The following is a 27,501-nucleotide window of genomic DNA, read 5'->3' as shown; positions in this document are numbered from 1 at the left end:
GAAGAGCACAGAGTAGAGGTTTGTCTACCATAAGGTTGGCAGTAGAATCTCTCCAGCTATTGGAGAGCACAGGGGGAGAGTGAGACATTGGCGTGGCCGGCATCGGGGAAGCGCGCTACTTTGAGAGGTCAGCTGCGAGTCCAGCTCAATGGCCTAGTCTCGCAGGCTGTGGCTCGGACCCTGCCGGCCTCCGTCCTCTTCCGCTCGCTTCAGGTACAGCCCGGCGGATCCCTCCGCCGCAGCGTGCGCTCCCGGTAGCGCCGCGATCGGCTTTTCGGCAATACCCGGATGGAAGCGTAATGGCCGCCATCAGGGACTCGCAGGCAATGGGGACCACGACAGGTATTCCCTATGAGCGGGGCCGTCCAGACTTGTTAGGATGCCGGGACTTCTAGATGGCCAGCCAGGGGGCAAAATGCGAGTTTGTGGGGGTGTCAGGGTCCCCTGAACCGGTTCAGGGTTCCGCCTCTTGTGATAGGAAGCGCCTGCTAAATAGTCCCGGCTATTCAGCGCTTCCGCCTAACTTGCCGCAAAGTTTTTCTAGAGAAGTCGCCTCTTTTACTCAGCGCTCCTGCAGGCTAGAGCTAACCTTCCTCTTCTTAGCTGGGTTTGCACTACGCTCGGGCTTTTTGAACTTTGCTTCTCCCACAGCCTAGGAGCTGGAGCGGGAGCGCGGCGACCGTGTGCCTCCGCGCGCCCGAGGGGAGCCGAACCCCGGAGGAAGGGGCGGATCGGGCGCGGTGTTGGGACGGAGCGGGGCGCGCGGCGCTCGAAGCACCCACTCGGCGCATTCCGGGGCTGGTGGAGACAGCATGGGTATTGCTGCGACCGCACCCCTCGAGCCGTAGATTCGCAGGCCCACGGCAGTCCGACTCGACGGCGTCCCCATTGTGGGTCCAGTCTCTGGTCATTGGAGGTCTTTTCTTGCATCTACGCTCAGCTCTCTGGCGCGCGCTCCCTCCTCCACAGAGTTGGCCAAAGGCGCCCTTCTTGCAGACCCCAACCACACCCAGTGGCCGATGGATTTCTTTGTAACTGGCTTTCTCACTTGTAGGGTCCATTTTGAGTCTGTTCTTAACATGGTGTCCTCATTGTCAAGTAGACAGTCTCTTTCTAGATGGATATGGTAATGGAAAATATATAGGGTGAATGTATATAAGGTAAAATGTAACTCTTTTAAGTAGACCAACAAAACAGGGTAGCTTTAAGGTATAGAATACAAAAGTTTAGGTTCAGTTTTGCTTAATTCGGGGGGGGGGGCGTTTAGTATTTGTGAGCTATTTTAGCCAAAACATTCGTTGGGTGTGTTTGGATATCAAAAGTCTAAAAAACACCGGAAAAATAAAATAAGTCAATATTTAAGGAATTCGTAAGAATGCTGAACTTTGGTGATAGCAGTGGTGAAAAAGACACTAAACTGTACATCGGGATAGGAATTTCATTAACTTGAATGACTGTGTGTTAGGCTTAGTTTACTGTTTTTTTGTTTTTTTATGCAGCCAGGGATCTGATATGAGTGTACCTTAAAGTTAGTATTCTCAGGTTGAACAGATAGAAACCATTTAAGTTGAGGGAGTGAAATAACCTGACATTTTTCAAAGTTTTAGCTGCAGATCCATAGAAATGAATTTATTATCTTTTAGCAAAACTGTATATTTCTGATACTTAAAAAGGAAGACATTGCATTGGGTTAACATTTTTCAGGCCATTAGCATTTCATGAGGATGGTAAGCATAGTAGACCACGTTCATTTTTGTTAAAATTCTTATTAATAAGATGAGCCCCGAGTGTAGAAAATTGTTAACAAAAGGGGAGGGAGGGAAAAAATGCAGGTATCTGACCTGTTTTGCACATCCAGATTATTCCTTATTGTTGCAGTGAAAGTAAGAATGAATGTCAGTTCAAAATGTTATATCTGTTTTTATGGAAGGGTAAAGAAGTATACAACCACAATGAATACCTATCTGTGCATCAATAATGTATGAGCTTTTAAATGGTTGAGGTTTTTTTTTAAGAAATTATTATCACACTTTAAATCCTATTCTCTTCTTTCTTAACAGTATATGTGGTCCCAAGTTTTTGTATCTTGAAGCATTCCAGAAGATATATTTTAGCATAAATATACAATTTGACTTCAGAATGTACTTTAAACATGTCCTTTAATGTACTTTTATTGTTTACTTTTCTGTTTGGAATTGTTCTGATGGAAGCATTGTCTGCTTTAGATCACTTAATACAACTTTTTTTGGGGGGGGAGGGGATGATGAAAGTTTTGAGTCTTGCTCAGTTTCCTTTAGGGACTCTACCAAAAGTTTTGTGATAAAGCACTATAAGGAGAAGGAAAGAATTGTGGTGAAGTTGGAATTTTTATTATCTGATTCCAGGTGTGTACTATGAATGTTTTAGTTCTGTATGGGGGTGTTGGCTTTACGTGGTAAGCAATTTTCATGGGATGTTAGAAAGCATGAGTGAATATAAAGAGGTAGTATGGTGGTAGTGGTAGTAGAATATCTGGCTTGGAATCAGATCTAGATTGTTCTAGGTTTGTGATTTTTGGCAAGATTCATTTTCCTGATCTTGAAATAAACAAAGAAAGTGAACTAGATTGAGCCTAACTTCCCTTCTAAACTTTGAGTTTTGTGATTTTTATAAATTTATGACGTGTTATCATGGAGTAGCAATGATGGGTTATGAGCCAGAAGTGGAGGTTTTCTTTTTCCTCTTAAATTTAAACACATAATATGAAGCATAATTGAATCAAGAGTATAAAAACATTTTACTAACAGGTTTTGCAGTCAGTTTTAAAATCTTGGTCTTCATTTCCAGATATCGTCTCTTTTGATCACTGTTCCTGATTGTGGCTTTGTCCAAGCATTAAATTGCGTGCCTTTTGTTCCTTGAAGAAGGAGGTATGGTAAAGATTGAAGTATTACAGCATGTAGTCTATTAAGCAGTAAGTTAATATGTTTTGATATTGGACAAAATAAAGTAAAATACTTATGTATACATAAGTTTCTTATAGTTTTATTTTTGGCCTACATAAAATACTTACAGGTTTTCTTTTAATGTAAGCAAAAAAGGTCTTTTTGGTTTTGTAGTATATTATTTAATACTCCATTATTGATGTAATGATAATTTTAACTATATTCTTCTAAATATTAAGACAGCATTAAAGTCTTCTGGGTAATGAACGATGGAGTTACACATGGTAGGAAGATGTTTTGAAGTGGTATAAATGACCAGAAGAGTGTTTGTGTTTTGCTCCAATAAGTGCAAAGTAATGCACCTAAAGAAAAGCTGAAATATATTTATATTATGATTAATGGCATCTACATTATGAGTCAGAAAAGGTACTTGAGAATCACTGTGGAGTTATGACTAGTTTCCTGAAGACAATCTTTTGAATATCCTGGTGTGAACAAAAAGAAGGAAAAAAAATCTGCCATCAAATCCATGGTATTATAAGGAAAGCTTTGCATACTCAGTGGAAAATATTGTACCCTTGTACAAAAACATGGTTTATCTACCCTTGAAACACAAGTGTCTCTTACTGTTTGTTTTGGATAGGTACTGGGATACCACAGTATCATATAATTCCTCTCACCAAATACAGTAAGTGTACCCATAAATATAACCTTAAATTAGAAATAAGATTATTTATATAACTACTGAAATAGCTGAAGTAGACTAAACCAACTTAAATTATTACTTCAGTAATCATAACCATGTTTTGCCATGAGTTTTTCTAGTAGATGGCTTTGTTTTTCACAAAGGCAGGAATGTTTTATTTTATTAGAAGTTAATGTCTAACAACTAAGTACAGTGAGTAAGAGTGGCAAAGTTTAGATACTGGGTACTTACCTGTGTTCATTTATATATGTTAATTGCTTCCTACATAACATTTGTTTGCCCTCTTACTGAGTTAGGTTCACATGGGTACTGTGTTGTTCCTGAATAAAGTAAATGCTGAGTGCTAAGGATTTTCTTTACTGTGTTTGATCCAAAATTCTCAGAAAAAGTAATATGATGAAGAATGAAAACTTCAAGTAATGAAGTAAACAAGAGGCTGCTCTATGATGACTGACCAAAATGATTTCGATTATTCCATCTTAAAAATTGTGAGCAAAGTCTGACTAAATTTTAAAATCACTATTGGTTTGACTGCATGAAACATATCAGAATATCAGAATGAAGTTGCATGACTTGACACTTAGGATAATTAAGTAGGTTTCACATGGGTCTCATTTCAAGAAATGTGATAGATAAAAAATATTGGTTTCACGGAAAGTCAAATAATTTCACAGTGTGGTAAAATCATCACTGATTCCTGATTAAAATAGAGTTGTTAAAAGGTTATAGCTGGTAGAAAAAGAAATATGTATTTGTTGACCTTGAACAACACAGGGATTAGGGAAACTGACCCCCTACACAGTTGAAAATCTGCATGTATTCTTTTGACTCCTTTAAAACTTAATTAAGCCCTCTGTTGACTAGAAGACTTACTGATAGCATGAATATTTGATTAACATATGTTGTTATATATATTAGATACTGTATTCTTAATAACAAATGATGGTAAAGTAGTCTAGAGAAGAGCAAATGTTATTAAAATCATAAGGAAGAGAAAAATATATTTATAGTACTATACTGTATCAAAAAATCTGTGTGCAAGTGGACCTGCGTGGTTCAAAGCTGTCTTGTTCAAGTGTCAGCTGTATATTAATTTTATCAACTCAGTATCTCTTCGTTTGGGGAGCCATCTCTCCCCTATTATGCGTGGTTAGTAGGCCAATCATATAGTCTTATAACCCAAGCCTAGTCATCCCTATTGAAATAGTGATGGCCTGTTAATCAAGTAGAATATTGATAATCAAGAATCCTTCTTTGAAATTGATGTATGAATCCTAGGAGAAAGATCCTCCCTTTTCTCTAAAGTTACCAATGGGGTAGGGTGTTAGTGACATTCTTTTCCACATGTATGAGGACCCCATCTGTAGTAGGAAAAAGTGAAGCCATATGGAAATGGGAGACGGGTGGCGATAGCATGCCAGTTTCAGTTCTAGGGACCATGGTTAAGAGTATCTATGGTTTTCTTTTGATCCTGTCAGTTACCATGGTGTCCTTCCCAGTCCTATGTGCCAAAATTTTGTATATAAAATAGTTTGAATTGGATTGCAGCAGAAAATGTTCAAATGGATATTTGGCCCTTACCAATTTAGGATCTGTAGCTTCACATTGATCACATCCATCCACAATTTCCCCTTTTCTTCCACCTTATGAAAGATGCCCATCACTCATCATTCATGTATATATTCAGTCCTTCATTCAACCTACAAACATTTGTTGAGTGTCTACGATGTACAAGTGTGTGCAACTGTCTGGATAGTCAAGCATTTTACCTGCTAGCTAAGTGGATGGTGGACTTCCTTTAATATAGCACGTTTTTATAGTTTTAGGTTACACTGATCAATAAGTATGTGTTCAGAATAATCAGTGCTGTGCCAGCATTTTAGTAATATGAAAGAATAAAAGGAATTCTTTGCCTTCTGAGTGCTTATAGTTTAGTTAAGGAACCCAGATTAACATATATGAAATAATACAAACAGCAGATAAATGAATGCATGATTGTATGGTATGGATTTTAAGTCTGAGTTCTGATAGAAAAGAAATTAGTGAGGGACTGGCAGGTTTCTTGAAGGAGGTATCACAGCAAATGGGTTTTAACTTATGATTCAAGTTTTGTTAGGCACATAATAATTGGGGAAAGGATGGAGTTGAAAATGACTGAGGGCTGATCAAGATGGGGGCGGAGGTTGGTTTGACTGTAACAATTTGTATTTTGGGGGAGTGAGAGGTAGTGAGATACAAGGTTGAGTATTATAAGTAAATTCATGTGTGAGGCATTTAGAAAGCCAAACACATTTTATTTTCTGATAAGGTGGGGATTTCTTTGAATAAAATGTTTATATTTCTTTTAAGTGTGATGCTACTTTTGTGATGCTAAGATATAAAATAAGTGTAATTGAGTGATGGAAATTTACTTGTGGAAAAGATCTTGTTATATTCCTCTGCCTTGAAATTTAAAAAAAAAAAACAGTCTTTGACCTACAATGCTGTTCTGTTTTATATGTTATATACATATAATATATATATAATTAGTTTTTTTCTTCTTATTTTCCCCCTTTTTTTGAGCGATCTCATAGTAACTGTCAAAACCATATCCTTCCTGTAGAGATACAGCCAGTTCAAAACTAATGTTGCAGTAGATATAAAAACATTCTGAGAGAGATAAAGAATGAAATTAATGTTTGATTACTCATAATAATACTTGTTTTGAGCTCCAGATACTAGGAATGATATGTAGGTTAATTCTTCCATTAAATGCTGTTGTCTACTTAACCTTCTTTATTCAATAACCAGTTAGCTTATCCTCAACTCAAAAGAATTAACATTTGGAACATTCCTATTTACCAGGTTTGGTAAACTTCTGCTGTAAATGGCCAAATAGTATATATTTTAGGTTTTGTGGGCAGGTTGGTTTCTTTGGGCCTATCAGCTGCTATTGTAACATGATAGCAGCCATAGGCGATATGTAAATGAATGAATGTGGCTATGTTCCAATGAAACTTAATTTACAAAAAAAGGCAGCAGGCTACATTTGGCCCACAGGCTGTTGGCTGTGGACCACCTATCATAGACTTAATGAGGCATTTCATTCGACAGCTTTTCATGCTCACATTTTCCTATTATCCTCCTCTATAGTAACTATAGATCAATTATTTTATTATTTTCTAAGTTCACCTCTTCCACTTGTTCAGTAGATCTCACGCCTTCTCATCCTGCGAAGGACATTGCTACTGCTTCTCTGTTTTTTCTCCTTCATCATCAGTTTTTCAGGGTAATTTCTCCCAGTTTTAAAAAACAAACAAAACAAGAAAATAACGCTACTTCAGTTCTTCTCTTGGTTTTTTATACTAAAACTCCTTAAAAGAGTTGTCCGTATTCATCTCCACTTCCTTTCTTCCCATTTCCTCTTAAATCTGTGCTAGTCAGGCCTTCTATGGGGCTAGTCAGTGTCACCAGTGGTCTTGACATTAAATCCAGTGGTCAGTTCTCACTCCTGATCTTGCTTGACAGAGTTGATCAATCTCTGATCTGGGAAACTCTTTACTATGCTTTCAGGATACCACTCTCCTAACTTACTCACTGGTCATTCCTTTCATTCTTACTAGTTGGTTTTTTTCTTCTCTTTTTACTCTGAATGTTGTAGTATCTTGAGGCTTAGTCCTTGGACTTCTCTGTGTGTGTACTTATTCCTTGGTGATTTTATTTAGTTCTGAATACATAAATATATACACACCAGTGACTCCAAAAATTTTATTTTACCCCAAGGTCTGTGTATTCTCTGTTCAGCTACACATCCACATTTCCACTTGAATATCAACTAGATCTCTCAAATTCTACATGGCTAAAACTGAACTCTTTTTTTTTTTTTTAAAGATTTTATTTATTTATTTGACAGAGATCACAAGTAGACAGAGAAGCAGGCAGAGAGAGAGAGAGAAGGAAGCAGGCCCCCTGCTGAGCAGAGAGCCCGATGCGGGACTCGATCCCAGGACCCTGAGATCATGACCTGAGCCGAAGGCAGCGGCTTAACCCACTGAGCCACTCAGGCGCCCTAAAACTGAACTCTTGATATACTTTTTATACTTCGTGTTTCCACATAGTCTTTCTATATTAATAAATAGCAATTAATTTCTTCCGGTTGCTGATGTTAGGACTTTAAGAGTTAATCCTTAACATACTCTCTTCACAGACCAGATTTAGTCTGTCAGCATATCTTTTGGCTAGGTCGTCACAGCATATCCACCATCTAACCATGCCTCATTGTCTCCACCAAAGTCTCCACCATTGTAGTATACTTACCTCCAAACTGGTCTTCTGGCTTTCACTCTTACCTCCTTCCCAGATACTCTGTTCTTAACATTGCAGCCAAAGTGATCTCTAAAAAATCATTCAGCTTATGTTATTTCTCTACCCCAAGTGCTCCAGTAGCTTCCCATCTCATTTATAGTACAACCAGAGTCCTTTTGGTGTCCCTCAGGCCTTGTTCCAGTTCCATTACTTCTTTGACTTCTATCTCCTACTGCTTTCCCTCTAGTGTTTTCTGTTTCAGTCATACTGACATTCTTTCTAGTCTCTGAACATGTTAGGCACACTCTACACTCAGTGTTAGCACTTACTATTTCTTTTCTCGGGAACGCTTTCTGCCTCCACTTCTTAGGATCTTGGCTCAAATAAGACTTTTTCAAATGAGGGCTACCTGACTTCACATTTATTGCAACTCTCTAGTTCTGCCTGTTTTTCTCTGCTTTATTTTTCTCTGTAGCACTTGGGATGTTTGAATATATTAAATAACTTACTTACTTTATCACCTAAATAACTAGCAGAGTGTTATGTCCATGAGGTGAGGGATTTTGGTCTGTTTTATTCACTGCTGTATTTTCAGTGCTTCGAACAGAAACTGGCACAGATTTGGTGCTAGCTACATGGCCAACACGATGCCAGATGCTGGTGACACAGCAAAAAACATGACAGATGTGTTCCTTGTGCTTATACAGCTTTTATTCCAGTGGTGGAGACAGATAGAAAATAAATTGGCAAATACATAAAATATTCCCAAAGTGTTACCAAAAAGAAATACAAGAGGTTTAGATAGGGAATAATTTTTTTCTGTTTGAGAAGTGCTGCTTTATAGGTTGGGGAAGGCCTTTCTTGAGGTGATGATATTTGAGCTGAGACCTAAAAGATGAGAAAGATCTAGCCATTTGAAGAATCGAAGGAACAGTTCAAGCAGGGACTAGCAGGTGCAAAGGCCCGAGGTAGGAAAAGAGTATTTGAGGAACTGAGAGACTATCTGTGATAGCTTGCTGGAGTTAGAGGTACAGATGATGAGAGTGGTGTCAGGTGAGGTTTAAGAAGGAGGTACAGTACCAGATGTCACTGCTCCTTGTAAGCCTTGGCAGAGATTAAATTTTATTTTAAGTGCTTTGGGAAGCCACTGCAGATTTTAAAGCAGGGAGCATAGTGATCTATTTTATATTAAGATCACGTTTGCTCCTGTGTGGGGAAAGGATTCAGAGGAAGGTGGTGGGCAAGAGGGAAGCGTGAATGCCAGTTAGAAGGTTATTTTAATCCAAGTTACAGATGACAGTGGTGAGATGATGATAGTAGAGATGGAGAGAAGAAGAATTCAAGAATTCAAGATGTTTTTTGGGGGATGGAATTGACAGGTCTTGCTTATGGATTAGCGTGGGGGTAAGGGAAAGAGGATGCAGGATGATTCCTTGATTTCTGAGATGAGTAACTGGATGGATTGTGGTGCTATATTACTAAGGTGGGGAAGTCTGGGAAGTAGAATTTGCTTCTGTCATAGAGACAGGTGATTTTGGGGGGCCAGAGAAAAATTGAATAGTTTGCATTATTGTGGGAAGCTGAGGGTAAATGGGAAGCATGTTGATGCGTGTTGTCCCAGTCAGATAGCCATAAATTTTTCGATTCCCCCCACCGTGTGTTCCAAAATCTTAAGTAAAATCTGCCTGATGTACATCATTGCCACAGCAAAATGACAGAAGAAAAGCACAAGAGATGAAATAATCTTTCTCCTTCCCATACTAAATTGAGTGGTTTCTATTTTACTTTGGGTGGATTACTTCTGATTTTTCTCCCAGTTTCCACATATTGAAAATCATTTCTGAAGGGCTGATAGAGTGTGTGCATGTGTGTGTGTGAAGTCAAATTCCATTACAGCAAAAAAGTTTACATGATCTGTAGCATTTGCTATAAAGTAATTTAATCTAAAGTCACAGGAAGTCAGATATTTTGGTTGCAAGTAAAAGAATAAATGTGTCAAGAGTGTGTTAGGACCCTGTGTACCAATCGTCTTGGTTTTTGTGAGGGATAAATGAAAAATATAAAATAGAACTTGTCTTTAAGAAGATTATGAATTACCTTGGGAGGTAAAACTTAAAAATGAAATGATGTGACTATAAAGCAGCGTAATGAAATGGTGAGCAATGGTTGTACTTTAAATGGATATTCAGAGAAGGGAGAGATTTGTGTGTATTGCAGGTTTCGTGTCCCTATAGGAGATAGATTTAGAAAGGAAGTTCAACCAGTATTGAGAAGATAGAAGGGGATGACAAGCCTGGTGAAAGGAAATAGGATAAAAAAGTGAATAAAGGTGTATATGTAGGGGAGTGGAAAGCATCTTTAGATTTTGGGCACTGTACATTATATGTGTAGTCATTGTGTCAGTAATAAGAAAGAAGATTAACCTGAACCAGAACTGCTTCTATATTTTAACTTTTGATTTGGGACTCCTTCATAATTGTATACCAACCAGTGTTACCAACCTACTTGAGTGGTACATGGCTCACATGTATCCTAGCATTTTGAATCTCTCTGTATCTGTCCTTAATTACATTAGCATATTTAGCTCTTCATTTCTCTTTTCTGTGTTTAAGTTGCTTATTAGGCCATGATTTGGAGAGAGCTGCCTTTTATTATATCTATTAATTCTACAAAATGTATTCTTTCACTTATGTAAAATATGATAAATATTACCCCTACAGGTAAACTTTTTAAAAACTTAAAGCAGCTGCCAAAAAAAGCCCAGAATGTGTTTCACGTCATGAAAAGATTATTATTTTGAAGGCACTATAAGGTTCTGCTTTTAAACGAAGTTTTAGGTTTTTTTATAATTTTCTTCTAGATCCCTTTTAGGCAGAACCTTAGGTTTTTTTCAGTAAGCTCTTCTTGCTGCATGCTTCTTTTGTTTTATTTCTAGTTATATATTCATATGAGTGTTTTGAATTCAGTTATCTCTGTAGAAAAGAATTCGATGACTCAAGGAATGAAATTGTTATACAAAATAATGGCTAATGATGTTAGTCCTTCGGTCTGTGTGATGTGACGTTAGGTTACAGAGCTACATGCTGAGTTACAAATGAGGGGAAGCTAAAATCAGAGTTTTTTTAGTTCTTTAATGCTTAAGCAACAAGAATTTAATAAAAAGCATATAGATTCTTTTTATATCATTTCAGTAAAGCTAAAGACTATAGAATGTCTTTGCTTTGTAATCTGTTATAGAAAGCAAATGAAACTCTAGGAATGGTGCTTTTTGATTTACTGTACTCTATTCAGTTGTTTCTTATCCTTGGCATTTCACTTCGGGAATCATCTTTTTAAAATTTCTCTGCGATTCCTAACCTGTGTTAACATTGCCAGTTCTCTGGTTCCTCGCTTTTTATTTGGATTTGTCAGTCTTCTAAATTTTCTGACTTCTATTTTTACTCTTTCCAATATATCTTGCTTTCTAGTACCATTCTAATAATATTTCTAAAATACTGCTTTTATAACTTCTCTCTGCTCATGAACTCACCATGGCTCCTGGTTACCTTTCATTTCAAGTTCAAATCTGTCCTCTGTAGTCTGTTCTCACTTAACCTCACCATTATACATTTTCTCTGTCATCTAGATCCCACAGTGCCATGGGAGAAAAATGCTTTTCTTCCAATATTACTCTTTTTTTCTGCTCTAGGTAGCCTTTGCTCCTTTTGTGCAAGTTTAAGTCTACTACTCTTGATTTAAACGATCTCACGAAACCTACCTTTTTGTGAATTAAAGGCAGTCAACATTGATCTATCAACTTAATGTCTTAAGAGTCTGGTTACAAGTAATAGAACTAGCTTAAAGTAGTTTAAGTCACCGTAAGCTGTAAAAGGAGGAATTATTTTAAGGATATAAGATTTCTTAGAATTCAAGGGCAAGAGTAGACACAAGCCTCAGTGAAGACTTGGCGGTAGTAACGTTGTCCTCTTGGTTTCACTCAGAGTACTTAGGAGAGTTGATGATTCTCCCCCTGCTGTTTGGGTACGTTTGTCTTTTGCTTTGCTGTGCCGTCATTCCCTAAGAAATTTAACTTGTTGCCAGTAGATTGAGAGGTAACTTTCTGTAGATTTGTCTATGCCTATACAAACATAGCCCTATAGTATCTTTGCTCCTGACATGAAAATGAGGATCTTTCCTCCTAATAGAAAAATGTATTATTACATGTTTTCGTCTGTAACTTCCTTATTTCAAAACAAAACAAAAATTCACAACGAAATCTAAGTCAATTTAATACATAAACCTTTTTGTTTTTAATGTTTTCAGGTGGGTAAATGTTCCATAATTTACCAATCATTCTCCTACGCATGGATGTTTAAGTGATACTGTTACATATGTTGTGCTTTTATTTCTGTACAATAGGTTGTTAAAAGTGAGGTTTAAGGGAGTATACTTAGACAATGTGAAGGAAATTGGTTATTTTCAGGGAAAATATGAATTGAGAAAAATAATTGAAGCAGTAGAAACCCCCAAGAGCCCAGAAATCATGGAAGACCTTTCAAAGCTTTGTAAGGGCTAAAATCCAAAGAGGTATCAGGCCTATATGGTATTTTGGTACAGTTGTGTAATTTTAAGGAGTAGGCACTTCTCATGTTTAGTGAACTATTCCAGAGATGAAATGGTGGAAATTACTCCAATTCATTTTATATATTCTATATAATGTCAGTATTAAAACTATTAAAGATAGCATCAAAAAAGAAAATTCTGAATAAAGTTTTGTCAGATGAAAACCAGAACTTTATTGAAGAGTAATATACTTAGCTGATGTAAAAATAGTTCAGCATTATCCTTGCTGTTCATTTCTTTGTATACTGTAAAGATTTCCCCCACTATCTGAAAATAGAGCATTCTTAGGAAACCTTTTATAAGTTGAAATGGTATAAAGCAAAGAAGCAGTTAGCACTAGTTCATGTGGAAATTTTTGAGTATTCTCAGACCCCCAAAATAACCTTAGTCTTAGGCTTTTCTGATACGTTAGGAGGCACATCTTACTGGGAGGCCAGAATAATTGAGATAAGGCACAGATGCCCACAGACACAGTTCAAAGCTCTGGCCTCCTGATGCTGACATACTGACCTGTAGTTCCTGGGGAAGGAGCTTGGCGGTGCCATTCTCACTGCTTGGGCTGCATGCTGCCTCTGTAACAGATTGCTGCAAAACAGAGGCTAAACGCTGATTTTGGTTTTTTTGTTTGTTTATAGGTTTTGTTTTGTTTGTTGTTTTTTTTTTTTTTGTAAAAACAGAAACCCTCTTTGGATTTCTTTTGGTTAGCAAAAAACATACTACTGTAGGTTTGTAAGTGAAGTGGTATAATGCAAACTTTTGAAAAGCAAACTTTCATAAAGCAGGGGACACCTGATAAAAAAATAATTGTCAAATTTAGATCAGTGTTATAGTTTTTGCTATTTATCTTTTAAAAGAAGTTTTAATTTCTTTTTATTTAAATTTTTTTCTTTTAATGATGTACTAAGATCAGGAAACATATTAGTTGAATACCATTTGTTTTCTATATAAAATACAGCTTTATATTTGTGTAAGAACACTGCATTCATAACTTACTCTGGTGGTGCCAGCTTCCTTTACTTACTTTTTAAGGTATCCTCAAGGCTCACAGATTAACTGTTAAATTAAAAAAAAAAATGACCTCTCAATAGCATGAATTTATATACCATGAGTAACATAGCATAATTTTTTATTCTCTGAGTATAATGTTTGCCAGTAACTTTATGGCTGTTGTACAGTCCTCTCTGCATGGGTGTGATTGGGTATCTGTGTACTGATGCAGTACTGATGTACTGGGTACCATGTACAATGTTAACTGATACCTATTTTGTTTTGATTTCCACCTTTAGTGTCAACATTCCTCAGCTTTTTGCTAGCATCAGTTTTACTGATTTACATCAGTTTGTTCAGAAAAAACTCAGTTGGTTTACCACAATTCACTTGCTCTGCTTGAGAATTTCAGAATTTTCATGGCTTCATGCCATTTTTTGATAAAGTTTCATAACAGTATCGTCTAGAGGCAGGAGCTCATTTTCATCACATCCAAATGTAAGCTGTTTGCTTGTGCTGTGATAAGTTTGCCAGTGTGGAGGCTGTAGTGATCCAAGGACAGCACTTTAAGAAACACCTAAGGATGACCAGTAATCATGATAAACACTTTTAAATGTGTACTCCTGACTCCTTTTTTTAAAAAGATTTTATTTACTTGAAAGAGAAATTGAGAGAGAGAGCATGAGAAGGGGGAGGATCAGAGGGAGAAGCAGACTCCCCGCTGAGCAGGAAGCCCATTGTGGGACTCGATCCCAGGGCTCCAGGATCATGACCTGAGCTGAAGGCAGTTGCTTAACCAACTGAGCCACCTAGGTGTCCTTATTCTTGACTTTTTACTATGTGTTTGTATGGGCCCATGTGTTTGTTCCTTATTCATCTATTCTCTATACACTTATCAGTATTTGAACAGATTAACTCCTAATATGTCTACTGTTCACTTTTTTTATTAAATGCATCTTGAATATCTTCCAATTAATAAATACAGGTTTATAATATTGTTTTTTAAATTGAATAATATTCCACTGAACAAAAATATCATTATTTATTGGTGGACATTTTGTTATTTTTGATTTTGTGATTTCTGTAAGCAATGCTTCATTGAACCTGCTTATTACCTTTAGGATACATTTCTAGAAGTAAATTGGAAGTTATATACTTTCTTCCTGGTTGTGTACAGATTTTTATTTTGTGTATTTCAGAAAATGAAATTTTAAAAATGAAGGCATATAAAATACAAGTCCACATTTTTATTGTTTGATTCAACAGATAGAAACTTAACTCTGTAAAGTTGCTATAGTAGTTTTTAAATGCTTAACTCTCAGTTTCTGTACATATGTTGTCGTGAACTGGTGAGGAATGTTTCATGGACCATCAGCGGACCATATTTTTAGTAGGACTATGTTAGTCTAGGGGCCAGTGTAGAAGGGGGAATAGTGGGCTTGGGGTGGGGTTTGTGTCTCATCCATATATGGTCATTTAATCCTCTGGCTTTGGTATGGTACCCACTCTCAGCTGTGTCTGGTATCCCCTGTTTAAGAGTGTCTGTGTACTTTCTGTAGAGAATAAACCTGCATGCATTTGCTTTGGTGGGGAAATAGCAGTAACCTTTCTTATGGAGTGGGGAAGGGAATCTTAGCATCAAACCAGAACTCAAGCAGCTTTCTCCAAATTTCTGTTTGTTTTAGCTTTCTCCTCTCTTTTTCGTAGTTACTTGGTACTTGCCAGTTCCTAAGCCTTTCGAAGATTCAGAACTAAAATAGGTTAGTTCTTAGCATTACCCAGTTTGTCTGGGATTAAGTTTTCTTGTGTTTGCAGGGTCATTTACTAATTTATCTGCTTTCCAGCAACTAGAAATTTGTTGCTATTTTCATGTCCCCTATTTCCTATCATTAATTTTTTTTTAAGGACCTCTTACATATTTGTTGTGTCATAAGTGTTCTCTTATTCCAGTCTTTTCTGAATTTCTTAACTGTATTAACAAAATATTTACTTTTATTTCTATTTCATAGATTTTATTGTTGAGAGATATTTCTTCCATAACACATTTTTCCTTTTTTAAGTTCTTCTTTTCTGATTGAAATTTGATTTTGCTAAAGTATTTACTTGAAACTTTATTCTGGAAGAGTACATATGTAGTATAGTCTCTAAATCTTTATACATCTAAAACTGTGTTTTTCCTTTACATTTGAATTTTCCTGTGTAGAGAATGGATTCTTGGGTTATTCTGTTTTCCTCAGAACTCTATAAATGTCACTCTGAGTAAAATGTCTGATTTTTTTTTTTAAGATTTTATTTATTTAATTGTCAGAGAGAGAGAGCACAAGCAGGGGAGAATGGCAGGCAGAGGGAGAGGGAGAAGCAGACTCTCCGCTGAGCAAGGAGCCTGATGTGGGACTCCATCCCAGGATCCTGGGATCACGGCCCGAGCCGAAGGCAGATGCTTAACCGACTGAACCACACAGGCGTCCTGAAAATGTCTGATTAATACTGATTTCTGATTAAAGTTGGCATTGCTGTTGAAAAATACCCTTTTAGGTAACTCTACTTTGCTACATTTTTTTTTTTTTGGTAGTATTTCATTTTTATTTAAACTCAAAAATTGGATGAGGCTAAATTGTAAACATTGAGTCTAATGTTCTTTTCTAACTAATATAATCTTGCCTGGCATTTGAGGAGCCTTTGATTTAAAAAAAAAACCCAAACTCAAATGTTACTTTTTTCTTGTTTTCAAAATCATTATTTCTCTCCCATCTACTTTGTTCTCTCTTTCATGGCAGTATGTTCTTAGTTTTCTTTTTTTTTAGTATATTATCTCAGGTCTTACCGAAATCGCCAACTAGTATTTTATTTTTATCCCCTAAGCTTCCTCCTTTTTCTGGTAGTGGAAACTTTTGTGTAGTTACTGTTTTTCATTGTTGGATGGGGGAATGGGAAGGGTTTCTCTGTTCAGGTTATTTTCTCTTTGTTGAGCTGCTGCAGCTAGTGATGTTTCTGCCAGCTTAACTTTTGATGGCCTTGGTAGTTGAGATGAATTCTTAAAGAATGAACCAAGATTTTTTCAGTTTTTTAGTTAAAGGGATGGGGGAGTTAATGTACTTTTTCCCTGACAACTTAGAGATAATTTACTTAATGTGGACAAAGGACAGAACTGTTAAACAGAAGATAGGCATGAATATAGGAAGATTTATCTTTGTTCAGAAATAATTTCCTCTTTATATTTTTCCCAACAGCTGGTGCTAACGAGTCCCAACTCAGTCCCTGGACCCAGCTCAGAACTCTGGATTCATTCTCTTCCTTCCCATACCTCAGCCCAAGCTTTCTATCTCCTCAAAGGGTACCACATGATCTTCCGCTCAAGTCCTCACTTTCTAGAATCTCAAGGTATGTTCAGGGAGGGAGTGGGCAGATTTATGTCCTTTGCTTTCTTACTAAGGAAGGGCATAAGAGATGCTTATTTTAAATGCTTATTAAATAAATGTCCCTTGGTCAAATTCCTCTTTAAAAGTGGTGCTTGGCAGTAGGTTTGCATTTGTTTTCACTCTTCTCTCTCTGGACTGTTTCTTACCAAACACCTTGCAGTGTGTGTATGGAATGTTTTTCTAATTTCTAGTCATTTTGTAGGACGTCATTTTTTGGTTTGTGTTTCATTGGGCAGTTGGAAGAAGATGGAATCCAGATGGCTTAAGTTGCCATCTTGATGCAGGCAGTTCTCCAGGTTTGCTTGAAAGGGCTCGCGTACTTGTATTACTATTAATACTTCATACTTGTAGTATTACTGTTACTACAAGTAGTATTTTTTCAAGGCTTGAGGAGATGTTGGTTAAGACTTAGGAGGTAAAAATATAGAGAGAGGGCAGTAGTTTAAATGGAGATTTAAAATCAGTAATCCTTGTTGGTGAGGGTAAAGATTGAACTATAGTGAAAAGAGCATTAGCTAGTAGCTTGAAAGATTAAAATTAGAGTAAAATTCCTCTTTCCTTTTTTTATATTATCTGAGAAATTCATGACACACAAATATTTTTGCCCATAGGTGGCGACCCTAGTATAATTTGCTGCCAGATGTCATCATTGATTGCTTCCACATAGTGCAGGTTGAACATAGTTGAAGACAAAAATAGGTTCTCCAAATTCAAAATTTGAGGGTGAATAACAAACTCCAAACTACTTATAATACACAAGCTCCCCTAATACTGTATTATTGTACATGCCATTCATTCAATGTAAAAAATACTGATGTTCAATATTAATTATTTTGCATTACCAAGCTTAAGTAAAAGCTAAGTGGATTACTTGATAAGGTCCCTTTTATTAACAGTGTTTTGCCTGTGTGTAAAGGACATGCACTTTATTTTTTTTATTTTATTTTATTTTTTTTATAGATTTTATTTGTTTATTTGACAGAGATCACAAGTAGGCAGAGAGGCAGGCAGAGAGAGAGAGAGGAGGAAGCAGGCTCCCTGCTGAGCAGAGAGCCCAATGCAGGGCTCGATCCCAGAACCCTGGGATCATGACCTGAGCCGAAGGCAGAGGCTTTAACCCACTGAGCCACCCAGGCGTCCCAAGAACATGCACTTTAATGGGTGAACTTTGTGACCTCTGTTTTGGCTGCCATGTGTTCTACTTAATTGTTTTCTGTTCTTCATGTCCTGGAAGGGTGAGGTTGCTGAATGGTCATCTCTGAATAAGCAGTATATTAATGTGTATGTCCTGCCTCTCTTCCTTCACATTGTAAGCTGCAATAGGGTGGGGACCATGTTTTTTAATCTTTCCACAGCACCCGTCAAAATGCCTCACATTCATAGTAGGCATTCATTTATTAGTAAGTGTTAGTTGATCGAGTTATTTAAAATCCTTTTTTAACACTGGTTGTTAGACTTTGGTGTTTTCTTACAAGAAAAATTTTAAATTGTGTAGATATTTTGAAATGGAGTTGATATTTAGAAATATTATCAGTCTGTTTCTAGCATTAGAAATTTATTTTTGAATACATGTAATATTACTACAAGAAGCAATTTCCCTTTTGTAAGAAAACCCATGATATAGTTTCTTGATCATGTGTATAGTAGAAAAGCTTGAGTATGGATAATCCAGAACGACCACAATAGAGTATTCAGGCGAGTGGAGAACCGTTACAGGTGTGCTTAAAAGTTTCACCTCTTTGAACCTTACCCTCAGATTCTGGTATGGTGAAGTCTCCATTGGTGATTATGATGCTTGTCACTGTTGAGAATGTGACGCTCTCTAGGGGGTCTTCTCAGTTGGTATGGAGTGTCCAGCAGCAGCTGTCACTGAACTTTATTCTAGCCATTTATTTAGTTTTCCTTACTTCTGAAGAAAAAGTATTTATATTATGCTTTAAGTAATTGGAGTAAAACATTTTAAGTAAAAATTTTAATATTTTACTGAATTAGACATAGTGTGTAAAGCCAGTGCATGCTTTGGCAGCACATATACTAAAATTGGAATAATACAGAGAAGATTAACATGGCCCTGTGCAAAGAATGACACGCAAATTTGTGAAGTATTCCATATTTTGAGCAGTTCCTGAGCATTGTACCACCCTTTGTAGAGGAACTCTGAGAAAATGGTATGAGTCAGAGCACAGTGTATGGCACTGAATAATGAAATTGTGATTTTTTACTACTAAAAATATATTCAGTAAACTGGTACCCTGTTAATGAGTTCATTATCAGTTTAGCATATGTGTGGATATGTGTGTGTGTGTGTGTATTTAAAGACTTATCAAAGAATGTGTTTTTTAGACGCAACCAGAATTACTGAGTGTTAGAGATATTAAAAGAATCTCTTAATATGTAATTTAACTTTTAATTGTATTCCTTTAATAAAGGATTTCTGAAACAGTATCTAGTTACTTAGATTCATTGGAATTTTTTTTTTCATGTTTTTATTTATTTACATAATCTCTGCCCAACGTGGGGCTAGAACTCAAAACCCAAGATCAAGAGTTGCATGCTTTACCAGCTGAGCCAGCCAGGTGCCCCGAGATTAATTGAAATTTAAAGCTGAGACCTTTGACTATACGTGACAGATGAAGCTCAGCGTGATTTATACTTTATTTTCTTTAGCTTACATGATTTTGTCTATTATTCGTACATACATATTTAAGATCACAAAAGTAAGAAAAGGTAATTCCTCTAATACACATTTTGATATTTCTGAACTTTTATACTCAGATTCCAGTCTCAGCAATATATTTTCACATCTTATTACTTACCCTATTTTTTATTTTGTAGTTTAACCGATAATGTGTCATTTCATGGTAATCACATACAGTAATGATAACTACAATTTATATAGCGCTTTACAGAATATTGTTCATATGTTTTCTCATTTAATCTTTACAATAACCCTGTGAAATATAGAGAAGGTACTAATTTTTTTTTTCACCTTATAGATGAAGAAACGAAGACAGAGATTGAGACTTGTCTAGAGTAACACAAACCAGTAAGTGTTGGAATTAATGGAAGCAAGTAGTAATGGGTACGTTCTCATATGCCAGGAGCTTTCCTTGCTGCCTTCTGCCTGAGTTCTAGGGACAAGCCAAAATGGTTGGGAACCAAAAAGATTTTAGTACTTTAATAGTATCCCAGCAAGATGTGCTATTCCTTTTCTTTTCTTTTTCTTTCTTTTTTTTTTTTTTAACCAGTTAGTAATGATAACTTGAAAGAGCAGATAATGTCTTCTGTCACTGTTGTTAGATAAATGAAACATCTTAGATCTAAATTATCTCTGAAGCACTAAGGAAATAGAGAATCTGAAGAAGAAGCCTGTTGAGTTTCTCACAAGGTAGTAGCCAGAGGGTCAGCTAAGGAGGCGAGAGAGTTTATAATAGTTCATGTGTGTAACTGGAGACACATGTGTAATTGGAACTTAAATTTTTATGGTTCTCATTAAGATATTTTAAAATCTTGCTTAAATATTGTCATACCAACTTAATATAAAAATCTAGAGCTTGAGGGTGCTTATCCAGTTGTGGTTTTCTTTAGATGACAAAACTGAGGTTCAAAGAACTTGAAGCTTGCCCAGTGTCACAGAGCAGAGACAGAAGTAAAACTTGTATTTCCCGACTTGCAGATTAGTGTTATTTCTACTTCAAGCTATTACTTCTTGGTAAGCTATTCTTAAAATACTTAACAGGTCTTTTATATCTTTTATGTATGTGTTTGATCAGCATTTCCTATTTTGTATCAAAATGAACTTTAAAATATGAAATTTACTGATACTTACGAAAATTCAATTCTTTGTTTGATTTTAGGTGAGTTAATGTGGAAAAAATTCTGGTATTTTGAAGATGTCTTGGCACAGTATTGTTTCCTGTTTAAATTACAAGTAACTTCAGTTTTTAGAGAAAAAAGAAGTTGGGATTTTTTTGTAAAATCATGCCATCTGAACAGAAACCGTTATTTTTTGATGAAAAACAAACTACTTTAAAAAATTACGATGTGAAAAATGAGATAGTGGATACTATCAGATCAGTACCTAGGCCAAAAATTGCAGAAAGTAGTTTTCATTATGAACTCAAAAATGTGAAAATTGATTTGCCGAAGATACATATTCCAAATGAAGTCTTTTTGAAACATGAAGTTGACAGATACAAAAAATTATTTCAGCGTCAACCACAGACTGCGAGAAAATCTATCGGTGTAAAGACTGTAAGCTGTGTAGAGGATTGTATGTTGCTCCATAAGTCTGAGAGAGTTGAAGAAGAGGGTTTAAAAATGTCTGCAAAAATACTCAATTTCAACTGTTTAAAATGCCGAGATAGCACTCGATATAGTCCAAATGATTTGCAGAAACACTTTCAAATGTGGCACCATGGTGAATTACCTTCCTATCCTTGTGAAATGTGCAGTTTTTCAGCAAATGACTTCCAGATATTTAAACAACACAGACGGACACATAGAAGCACTTTAGTAAAATGTGACATTTGTAACAATGAGAGTGTATATACTTTATTAGACTTGACAAAGCATTTTGCATCCACACATTGTGTAAATGGTAGTTTTCAATGTGAAAAGTGCAGATTCTCCACCCAGGATGTTGGCACATTTGTTCAGCACATTCATAGACATAATGAAATCCGTTATAAATGTGGTAAGTGCCATCATGTATGTTTTACCAAAGGAGAGCTTCAGAAGCACCTTCATGTTCATTCTGGTACATTTCCCTTCACTTGTCAATATTGTAGCTATGGTGCTACTAGGAGAGAGCACCTGGTAAGACATGTTATAACTTTGCACAAAGAACACTTATATGCGAAAGAAAAACTGGAAAAAGACAAATATGAAAAGAGGATGGCAAAGACTTCAGCAGGACTTAAGCTGATACTGAAAAGATACAGAATAGATGCATCAAGGAAGACGTTCTGGAAACGCAAAAAGATCAACAACGGAAGTGACAGAAGTATAGAAAAAAACACTCAAGTGCTCAAGAAAGTGAGCAAAACACAGGCTAAATCTGAAGACCAGAGCCATCTTGTTCAAGAGCATTTAAATGAAGAAAAGGATGAAAGACCACATTGTGAGAATAATGATAAACCTGCTGAGTCAGAGTCAGAAAAGCCAACTCTTCTGTCCACTGGGCAATGTAATAGAGTTGAAGAGGGATCAAATTCTACTCTAGGTTTCTTGAAGACTGCTGTACAAGGACCTACAGTGTTAATGGTGAAAAATAATAGAATAACAATTCCTGCTAACTACAGTGCTGATTTTATGGGCTTTAAGATGGTGGATGGAAAACAACATATTGTAATAAAATTGTTACCTACCAATAAACAGAATTTATATTCACCAGGCTCACAGTCAGATGCTGCAAAGGACAGTACTGCCAATTTGCAGCCCCGGACTTTGGACACTACTGGATTTTTAGCAGGAGTAACAACTGAATTAAGTGACACAGTTTACATGAAAGCAACTACCCCATTTTCATGTTCATCTCCTATACTTTCAGGGAAAGTAACATCAGAAAAAGAAATGGCTTTGCTATCTCAAACAAGTAATATGCTTCAAACAATGGATGATGAAAAAAATGTGTCATCTTTGTCAGCATCAGAATTGGTTTCGGCATCAGTGAATTTGACCACAAAAGCTGAAACAAAAGATAATATTGACCTGTGGGGAAGTTATATTACTCAGAGTCACCCTGAGATATCAGGTGCTGCCATTAGAAGTCCAGATAAAGTCAACTCTACTACCAAACAAAATGCATCTAACAGTGGGGATATGCATAACTATTGCATTAATTATGTCAACTCTGAGTTACCTGTTGAATCTTCCAACCAAGGATCATTGCCCTTTCATAATTACTCAAAAGTAAATAATTCCAGTAAACGGCATAGGCTTTCAGGAACAGGAATGTGTGAAAACTCTCAAAAAGAACCTTCATCAAGCAAGACAGTTGTTCAACAACCAATAAGTGAATCAGTTTTGTCACTAGTGAGGAAAGAGAGCTCAAATCCAGATAGCATGTTAGCATCTATTAGCCTTTTGAATACTAAAGATGGAACTTTAAAAATGCAAGCTGAAATTGAAGAACAGTGTGTTTTAGAAAAAGGACAAAACAGCGACGGACAGAACTTATACACTAATGAAAATCAAAATTTAGAGAGCTTGACTGAAAAATCTAAGTGGGATAACATTTCTAATGTTGAGTCACCTATGATGCCTAGAATCACCTCTGTTTTCTCTCTCCAGAGTCAACAGGCATCAGAATTTTTGCCGCCTGAAGTAAACCAGTTACTTCAGGATGGATTAAAAACAAAATCTGAGGTAAAACAAGACTCTAGTAATAGTAACACCCCAGATAAAGGCCTGCCACTTCATTGTGACCAGTCATTTCAGAAACTTGAGGGAGAAGGCAAAATAGTTGAATCTTCAAAAGATTTCAAAGTACAAGGCATTTTCTCTATTCCATCTGGTAGTATAGGGATTAATGTGCCTACCAATGATCTGAATTTAAAATGTAGTGGAAAAGAAAAACAAAATCTGTCAATATCACAAGATGTGAGAGATTCAGAAAAGACACCTAGAATTTCAGGTATTGGCACATTACTTAAGACTCAGTCGGATGCAATAATAACACAGCAGCTCGTAAAAGATAAACTGCGAGCCACTACACAAAATTTAGGTTCTTTATATAGGCAGAGTCCACTTCTGAATTCAGAACCAAAAAAGGCTATATTTGTTCAGACTCCAAAAGGCTTTTTTGTACCATTGCACATTGCTAACAAGCCTGGATTACATGTTGTTTCAGGAAGGCCACTTCCATTGGTTAATACACAAGGTGTACCTGCTTCTCTTCTTTTAAACAAGAAACCTGGGATGATTTTAACATTTAATAATGGGAAACTTGAAGGTGTTTCCACTGTCAAAACTGAGAGTGCTCAGGCTTGTGGAACTACAGCTAAGGAGCCTTGCAGAATACCTTTTTTAAAGGTAGAACGAAACAGTAATTGTCTGACACCTGCACTTTGTTCCAGCATTGGCAGTTGTTTGAGCATGAAAAGTAGCTCAGAAAATACTTTGCCATTAAAAGGCCCTTACATCATCAAAACATCAGCAAATTCTTCAGCGAAAGCTGTTCCTACGCCTAATACAGTACCTGAGCATCAGGGCACCAAGTTGAATATCTTGGACTCAGTAAAACAGCAGAATGAGATTTTTCCAAAACCACCTCTTTATACCCTCTTGCCTGATGGCAAACAAGCTGTTTTTTTAAAGTGTGTGATGCCAAATAAGACTGAGCTGCTTAAGCCTAAATTAGTCCAAAATAGTACATATTATCAAAACATACAGCCAAAGAAACCTGAAGGAACACCACAGAAAATATTGCTGAAAATTTTTAACCCTGTTTTAAATGTGACTGCTGCTAACAATCTGTCTGTAAGCACCTCTGCATCTTCATTGCAGAAAGACAAGGTACCATCTGATCAGACTACAGGAGGAGAGCAGAGAGAGCCAGAATCTTCTAGAGATGCCTTACCCTTCTTACTAGATGATATGATGCCAGCAAATGAAATTGTGATAACTTCTACTGCAACATGCCCAGAATCTTCTGAGGAACCATTATGTTTCACTGACCGTTCAGATACCAGGGTATTAAGGTGTAAAACAAATTGTACAATCGAGAGAAGCTTCAATAGAAAAAAGACTTTGAAAAAAAATTTTTCAAGAGTAAAAACTCATGCAAGAAGTAAAGATTCTGAAACTGCCTTTGTATCTAGAAACAGAAACTGTAAACGAAAGTGTAGGAATAGTTATGAAGAACCTCCAAGAAAAAAAGCAACATTACATAGAAAGTGTAAAGAAAAGTCTAAACCTGAAGATGCCCGTGAATCATTTGATTTTAGCAGACCAAGGCTTTCAAGAGATTCAGTCAGAACTTTGCGGCTTTTCCCCTTTAGTTCCAAACAGCTTGTGAAATGTCCTAGGAGAAACCAACCAGTTGTAGTTTTGAATCATCCTGATGCAGATGCACCAGAAGTAGTAAGTGTGATGAAAACTATTGCTAAATTTAATGGACGTGTACTTAAGGTTTCATTGTCGAAAAGAACTATCAGTGCTTTACTGAAGCCAGTTTGTGATAATGCCTCGAAAACAATTTATGGTGATTTTTCCAAAAGACATAAAACATTGAAACCTGTTAGTTCTGTGAAAGAAAGATTTGTGCTAAAATTAACACTCAAAAAGACAAGCAAAAACAATTATCAGATCGTGAAGACTACCTCTGAAAATGTTCTGAAAGCTAAATTTAACTGTTGGTTTTGTGGTAGAGTATTTGACAATCAGGATGCTTGGGCTGGTCATGGGCAGAGACATCTAATGGAAGCCACTCGTGACTGGAATATGTTAGAATAATTTACTGTAGTTACCAAGGAAAAGAAAAGTAAAATTATCTTAGAAGAAAACATGGGTTGAATTACCTTAAGGCAGACGTTTTCTACTTCAGTATAGTACCTAAAATTGAGCATCTGAAAGTTGGCTGAATTTCCATGGGAGACTAAAAAAGTTTCATGTGTGATATTTGAAAATGCTATCACTGCACACATAAGTTTAGCAAGAAACTAATTGCAGCACAGATGTACCTTGATTTAATTTTTTAAAATGTGTTCTTGAGAAGTTAGGGCTAAAGAAAATTTTGATAAAACAGTTTTCCCAATTTAGTTATATAGTGACTCTTAGTAGAGGGTCATGGCTGACAGCTGCATCCCCTCTCTCCTTGCACCAGCCTTATGAATCTGTTAAGTGTAGCTTTCTCTGAAGATGGAGGAGGCTCTTTCACCACGGAGCTGAAGGAGTTTCTCCTCATTTTTGAAGACCCACCAAGAGTTTGAGTAAAGAACTTAACTTTACATCTGCTAAATATAGTTCTTTTTGAAGGGTATTGGGCTCCTCTGAGAGCACATTTAACTAACTACAGATACACCACATAATGCTTGAACAGAGTTTTTCACAAGTAAATCTCTTTTCTCTACGCTGTGTCCCAAATCAGGAATTGGAATACCTTCCCAAGGTGATTTTCTTTTTCTAAATGGCTGTGTCAGGCATTACAGTAGATGGGCAGCCTCCAAAGATTTAAACTCTCTTGGTCCAGTTTAAAGTCTGATTAAAGAACTTGAACATTTTTCTGGATTTGATGATAATCTCCAGTGATTCTCTTGCACAGAACTATGCTTATTTGATTTAAATTGTTTGTCCCCCATAAACCAAATGGCCAATTTTTATCTTGGTTTTCATCCATTTAAAAAGTGGAACATAGAAGCACTTCCAAGGGAATGGCTTTTCTTGAAAATTAAGAATCACTCTACAGAAACAATATTTTGAAGCAAGATTAGCAAAGCAAATCAGATTTTTGCTCTTTAATTACTTTAGGTGTCTGAACATGTATGTACACAATGGGACAAACCATTTTTGTTAGCACCTTTTTGGTCTCCCTGACAACCCAAAGCAGATTATTTTACTGATTGTTGGCAGTTGAAATGAAGAAGCATTAATAGTGGACTCAGTGGCAGGACATAAAACTTCAGGACAGATTCCTAGGGGATATACCCAGCAGGTAGAGTTTTAAAATGGATATTTTCAGGACAACAACAGAATCATCGACTGAAACTTCACCATGTAAGTTTGGATCAAATTTTGTTGGATTCTTGAATAATGGAGTTCTTATATTACAAATAACTGTATAATTTTTGTTATATTGTTACTATAAGTGTTAAAACATTTTCATTAATTGAAAACTTCAGGGCTTCTTTTCTGTATATAAGAAAGAATTTAAACCTGTACATATTTTTGTACCTTTCAGTTTGTTATGTAAATTTTGCACAGAAGATTTTTGACATAAAAAGTTTATTTTCTTTCAATTTAGTTCTGTGCATGCACTAATAAAACTGGTTGTTTAATTTAAAAGGAATATGTAAGACTTTACCCATGTTATTTTCTTGGTTTTTATTTTAGATGTAGATTTTTTTTTTTTTTGGGTAAATTCATTTTTCAGGGATTGAACACTATTGTTAGCAAGTGCCTAAAAGATGTGAAACAGTTTACATATGTCAACTGTAACAGTAGGTCCCAAATGGGCCCATTTCCCCAAAAGTTTTATTTTAAAGAAAGCCATACATAGATGCTTCAAGCTATCTTGCTATGCACATTATACACATGTACTTTTTTTGTGCAGTTTGTCTACTTTCCTAGTGAAGTATTTTTTGTATAAAACCTGTTACAATTGTGTTTCTTAAATTGAGCCTAAGAATGGAGTTGATTGGAAATATACAGTATATATTAATAATGTATATGGTGTTTAAAGAATGGTAAGCAATGTTAATTTCTGTAATGAATATTTTCATCAATTAAATTTATCTTAAGTTTGTGTTTACACAATTTTTTTACTGTACTAAAATCAAAAGGGGATTTTATTCTAATGGGAAATATTTATATATCAAAGACTTTTTTTTTTCCTTAAATGCTAGGGAACTGTGTAAAA

At 36.2% G+C, this 27,501-nt stretch overlaps 1 protein-coding gene and 1 non-coding gene across 11 annotated transcripts; both read left to right on the top strand.

Moving 5' to 3' along the window:
- Positions 1 to 27,393, top strand: ZNF518A (zinc finger protein 518A). 10 transcript variants are annotated; one of them, XM_032883506.1, is made up of 9 exons: positions 438 to 1,126; positions 2,827 to 2,909; positions 3,568 to 3,612; positions 4,014 to 4,118; positions 15,211 to 15,263; positions 16,734 to 16,884; positions 19,919 to 19,968; positions 20,511 to 20,634; positions 20,780 to 27,393. In XM_032883506.1, exon 9 carries the CDS (start codon positions 20,904 to 20,906, stop codon positions 25,377 to 25,379), a length of 4,476 nt encoding a protein of 1,491 aa, XP_032739397.1. In that variant the 5' UTR covers positions 438 to 1,126; positions 2,827 to 2,909; positions 3,568 to 3,612; positions 4,014 to 4,118; positions 15,211 to 15,263; positions 16,734 to 16,884; positions 19,919 to 19,968; positions 20,511 to 20,634; positions 20,780 to 20,903; the 3' UTR covers positions 25,380 to 27,393. The 10 variants fall into 10 exon arrangements, with proteins under 10 accessions (XP_032739423.1, XP_032739372.1, XP_032739432.1 ...); XM_032883532.1 differs by lacking the exons at positions 438 to 1,126; positions 15,211 to 15,263 and adding an exon at positions 1 to 18; XM_032883481.1 differs by lacking the exons at positions 438 to 1,126; positions 15,211 to 15,263 and adding an exon at positions 234 to 342.
- Positions 18,937 to 19,039, top strand: LOC116858635. Its single transcript, XR_004380971.1, has one exon. It is a non-coding gene; the product is annotated as a U6 spliceosomal RNA (small nuclear RNA).
- Positions 27,394 to 27,501: the final 108 nt, after the last annotated feature.

This window comes from Lontra canadensis, unplaced genomic scaffold (genome assembly GCF_010015895.1).
Source record: "Lontra canadensis isolate GAN:19392208 unplaced genomic scaffold, GSC_riverotter_1.0 scaffold3, whole genome shotgun sequence".
Lineage (NCBI taxonomy): Eukaryota > Metazoa > Chordata > Mammalia > Carnivora > Mustelidae > Lontra > Lontra canadensis.
This window is presented reverse-complemented; position numbering and strand designations above follow the sequence as displayed.

Coding starts and splice junctions, on each gene's coding strand:
- ZNF518A (XM_032883532.1), top strand. CDS start 20,904: ATGCCATCTGAACAGAAACCGTTATTTTTTGATGAAAAACAAACTACT.